The 4,993-nt window shown below is 62.9% G+C and overlaps 1 protein-coding gene across 50 annotated transcripts in view; it reads right to left on the bottom strand.

The window, feature by feature from the left end:
- Positions 1-4,869, bottom strand: part of DOK1 (docking protein 1) — a 65,179-nt gene extending 60,310 nt beyond the window's left edge. For all 50 annotated transcript variants that reach the window (XM_083832957.1, XM_083832914.1, XM_083832916.1 and 47 more), the window contains exons 1-4: positions 4,711-4,869; positions 4,185-4,484; positions 1,741-1,852; positions 1,416-1,588 (exon numbers count right to left, since the gene is read on the bottom strand). In XM_083832957.1, coding sequence (XP_083689083.1) covers positions 1,416-1,588; positions 1,741-1,852; positions 4,185-4,484; positions 4,711-4,773 — 648 coding nt within the window. In that variant the 5' untranslated portion in view covers positions 4,774-4,869. The remainder of the gene's footprint in view (positions 1-1,415; positions 1,589-1,740; positions 1,853-4,184; positions 4,485-4,710) is intronic.
- Positions 4,870-4,993: the final 124 nt, after the last annotated feature.

Genomic DNA, 4,993 nt, shown 5'->3' with positions numbered 1-4,993 from the left:
CTGCAAGGGAAGCCAAGTGTCACTTCATATTCAGTACCTACCCTTCCAGAGCCTCACACAGGCTGTACTCTCTGCTGACACGCACTGGCTATGCTGCTGGTCCTGCACATCTTGCAAGAGAGACTTCAGTGAGCTCTGAGGGAGCAGGGTGAGCAATAGCTCAGCAGGGGAAATCGCTGTTGGCATCTTGGGTTAATCAGCATCAGTCAGGCAGAAGGGAAGCAATCCAGAAACAAGATCCAAGAGAGAAGAGCACAGCTCTTCACGAGAAAAAGGCCAGAAGCAACAGCTTGCCTACCAACAGTAAGCAAAGCATTTGCCTTACAAGCATTACTGTTAATGGCATGAAGTACTTTAAAGGAAAGTCTTGCACCAAGGCTGTGTTCCTTAGGCCTGAAGACACTCAGGCATAGGTTCCCACCAGCAGAAGTCCAGACCCTTCTTGGACCTCCGTTCCTGAATCCAGGTGAGATTTTTCTGTCTTACTGGTGTTGATATGCAGCAGCAGCCTCCTGCGTTGCTGCAAAAGCCTCTGGGGCCAGACTTCCTTTGTGGGTCTGTGCTGCCAAACACAAGCACAGCCAACCTGTCACCACTGGCGACCTGGGTGTGCAGTCGCCTGCTCCTCACACAACTTGGTTCTCATCCTGCCCCGGCACAGATCCTGTGGATGAGCCAGCTGCCTCCCCAAGATCAGATGGTCGTCTATTTCTGTTTTGGTAAAGTACTGCAGAAAGTGCCACTAGCAGGCTGCAGCTGACACCATTACTTCTATAAACAGCCCTGGGGAGACCACTTCCTCCGCCTCCAGCACAGCAGGTACATTTTGTGCTCAGTGTAGCAGCAGGACAGGTGGGGGAACTCACTGCTGCAGGACACTGGGGAGGCCTGCACAGGTCAGCTAGGCTCACAGCAATGTGCCCCATAAGGTGAACAACTCTAGAATATAACAGGTGTCTCGAACAACCCCTCCTGCTCTGGCCACTGTCCTACAGGAAGGATGGACGGCATCCAGGGAGTACTTGGAGCCAGGCCTGCAGAGAGCTGAGCTCCCTGGCAGGCACGGCATGAACAGACACACAGCTGGCACCACGGGCTGGGAGTGGACAGGAGCTGCAGTGGCCTCAATGGAAGTGTTCAAGAGCCGCACAGAGAAATGCACTGCAGAGCCGGGTCCCTGGCAGGGATGGGAGCCCCACAATCCACACTCCTACACAGTGACACATGTGGGGAGCTGGGAACAGACCAAGGATCACAGATACCCCAGGGACCCCACTGTGGTCACCGTGGTCTGTAGCAGCTCTGGCCTTTGACAGGGCCCACAACACGGCTGCCACAAGCAGGTCTGGCACAGCAGTAAGGGACAGCCTGTGGGGGCATGGGCAGGCCCATGGCATGTATGGCTATACACCCACCTTGTCCCGGCCATATCTCCGAAGCAGCCGGTAGGGCCAGACATAGAGGGTCTCGTTTGTCCGTGGGTCCTTCAGGACAAGGCTGTCACGCTCAGCCTTGAGCACGTATGCACCACGTAGCTCACATCGCTCTGCAGCCTCGGTCCGCTGCACCGTCACCCAGAATGCGTTCACTGCAGGAATGGAGGTGCTCAGGGGAGGCAGAGAAACCAAATCCACCGCTCCCTGCAAGCCCCAGCACTGCCCACCAGAGCCTCTGCAAGGGGACAGCAGCAGGACAGCCCCAGGGAAGGGAGGCCCAAGGCCAGTGCAGGGCAGGTCCCACCTTCATCTCTCGAGTAGTAGATGGAGTTCACAGCCATCTCCAGGGCCGGCGCCTCCCCGTTGCCCTCTCTGCCACGCTGGGCTGCCACGCCAGCATTGCCGGGGCCATTCCCCTGACAAGGGAGAACAGATCAGTCCCAGCCCCTCCACCCACACCAGCCCCCTTCCCCAACCCCCTTGCAGCCACTGACCCCATATCCCCTGGGTCCTGCCACCCTCACCCACCTGGTCCCGCACAGCTCAGCTGCACCAAGCTCAGTGCACGGGACAGGGTGCAGATGAAGCAGTCCCTCCAGACCCTCCCTCTGGCACAGTGTAAGCTACCACCAACATGGCCCCCAGGACCACACATGCCCGCTCCACCACTGCTCCTTTGCAAGCTCCAGCTTGGGCTTGTCCATACGGGTGCCTGGTGTGGAGGCAATAAACAGCTCCACTTTCACATGGATGCGCTCCAGCGTGGGCAACTTTGGCACCCTAAGCATGGTGTGGGTCCAGGCACTCCCCCAGCCACACAAACTAAGGGGGAGCAGATGAGATGACCCAGTAACACAAGGGACTGTGTTCTTCTGCGCAGGCAGGCAGGAAGACGGTGCCAGTATTGGTGCTCAGACCGCAGAGGGAAGCGAGCACTTCTACTTTTAGCATATGCAGAACTGAAAGTGCAACGCACACACTCTGCCAGAGGCCATGTCCCCACAGCAGGGTCCCCTAAGGGCCCATGTGGGGGATGCACCCCCGATGCCACCAGGGAAAAACATGGACCCTCCTCCAGGACAGCCCCACACACACCAAAGGCTCACAGATGCCCAGCAAGAGTCATTCCAGCAGATTTTGTGCTCCTGCACGAGGGTCTGGCCTCAGACTGAGCCAGAAGCTGTTTCTCAGGGTCACGTGGGAGGGATGGGGTTGCAGCAGAGTGCACATCTTGCAGAAGTCAAGCTTTCACAGTTTCGGTTTAAAAATGGTCACATGAGCTCCTCAACAAGAGGTGAGGCCCAAACAAGGCCATCAGGCCCCTCTCTGTCTCCTAAACAGAATGGGGAGTGCTAAAACCCAATGTCTGAGAGCTGAGAGCAGCAGCTCTCCTGTTCAGCTATGGCATCCAAAGCAGTAGAACTCCAGCCTGGGGTCAGGCAGTGAAGAGCCCCTGAGGGCTGCTTGACTGCGCCTTCCCTCATCTTCGAAAGAAGAAGAAAGTCTGTTCTGAACTCAAATCATCTCCCCCGCCCCAGTTCCCAAGCTATCAGACCCTGCTCGCCTTCTGGGTGGCAACAAACACCACCATACAAAGGCATGCGCTCTAAGCAGATGAGCAGAAATTACAACCAAGGACCTTTAGCTTCTTGCCGAGAGACCACATGTTGCTCTTGTGCCTCTTGCTCCAGTGCCATCCTCAAAGCCCTTTGCCAACCTCTTCCTAAACTGTTAACTTGCTTCTGGACCTCAAGTACACGATGAGCAACTACCAAGCAAATTAAGGCACAAACACAGCCCTGCTCTGAGCAAATGCTCCTTGCCTTTTTGCTGACCCCGCCACGCTGAAGGCCCATGATTGGTTCCCAGCTAAGCCCCAAGAGCCCTTTCCAGGACAAAGGCTGCCAACACCATCTGTGTGAAACAGTGCCATGAAGTGACTCCCAGTGCCTCTTGGCTGGGCCAACTGGCCACAGGTGGCTGCAGGGAGATGCTAACAGGGACAAAAGCAGGCTCGAGGCAAGTCACGCTGAGTAACACCTGGGTCCTTGTGGGAGGACCCTGGGGCTGCCAGCTGTGCAGCAGCCATCCCGCAGGGCAGAGCAGCCCCGCACCCACAACCGGCAAGCACAACCCCGGGCTGCACAGCCCATCCGCCCCAGGAGGGAGCGTGGAGCACCCGTGGGGCCAGGCAGGCAGGCACTGTCATTGTGGAGCAGTGCGGATGACAGTACCTGCAGACCACTGCTGTCCTGCACACCGCCTTCACAAGGAGGAGGCAGACAGGCTGACCACCAGCCCTGGGGGAAGCCCAAGGGCTGTGCCGTGGGCCCAGCACCGACAGCGCGTCCCCAACACCAGGGAGCGACCCCTGGGCTGGGCAAGGGGCTGCCCCAGGAGTCAGGCACCCCGAGACGTGCTCGGGGCTCTGCTTCCACAGCAGGAAAGGCAGCGGCAGCTGGGCCAAGAGGAACCGCCGCCCAGCCGGCCCTGCCAGGTGCCTGGAGGGGACGAGCAGGGCTCCACGCAGCAGCAGCACGGGGGGCAGGAGGGAACCCCCGGGGGCCGGCGGGCTGAGGAACTGCTGCGAGGGGCCCGGCGTCCCCAGACCGCCCGCAGGCGCCCCGGCGTCTCCCCCGCGCGCCGCCGACCCCCGGCCGCGGGCAGGGAGGGGCAGGGAGGGGCACGGAGGGGCATGCCGCCCCCCGCCCCGCCGGGACCCAGAGGCGCCACCCCCGCCCCGCTCACCGGGAAGGCGATCTCGCACAGCTTCGCCACCCACTCCTCGCTCTGCTGCTTGTCGGCCGCCAGGAGGTAGCTCCTGCCGCTGGTCTCCAGGCGGAAGGCGGCGGTGCCGGCGCGGGGGCCGCTCTCGGCGGGCGCGGGGGCCACGCTGGTGCAGTCGGCCAGCCGCACCACCGTCTTGTCCAGCCGCCGGGTGCCCAGCCGCCCGGGGGGCCCCGCCGGCTCCTTGCAGTCGAAGAACTCCAGGCGGGCGACGCCGTGCTGGCTGGCCGGGAACAGCGCGAACCAGCCCCGCTTCCACCTCTGCAAGGCACCAGGGTCACCGCGGGGCCGCCCCGGCCCAACCCGGCGGAGACCGGCCGCCGCCGCCGCCGCCCGCCCCGCCCTGCCCCCCACCGCCCGGTGCCGCCGCCGGCAAAGCCCCGGGCCGACTTCCCCAGGCGCCGGTGCCGGGGCGGACGGCGGCCCAGCTCAGACAGCGCCCGGCCCCGGCCCCGGCCCCGGCGCCCGTCCCGGCGGGGAGCCGAACCTTGGTGCCGAACTTGTGGCTGTGCTGCACGAAGAGCGGCCCCTCCTTGGCCGGCGGCTCCATCCCGCGCCCGCCGCTCCCCGCGCTTCCGCTGCCGCTCCCGCGCCGCGCCGCGCCTGGGGGCGGGGCCCGAGGGGGCGGGGCCCGAGGGGGCGGGGCCCGAGGGGGCGGGGCCCGAGGGGGCGGGGCCCGAGGGGGCGGGAGTGTCGGGGGCGCGCGTGTGGCCGTGCGCGTGAGCCTGCCCGTACGTGGGCGCGTGCACGCCCAGGTGTGCGTGGGTGCT

This window comes from Anser anser, assembly GCF_964211835.1.
Source record: "Anser anser genome assembly, chromosome: 4".
Lineage (NCBI taxonomy): Eukaryota > Metazoa > Chordata > Aves > Anseriformes > Anatidae > Anser > Anser anser.
Note: the sequence above shows the minus strand (reverse complement) of the source record. Positions and strands in the feature narration are given on the sequence as shown.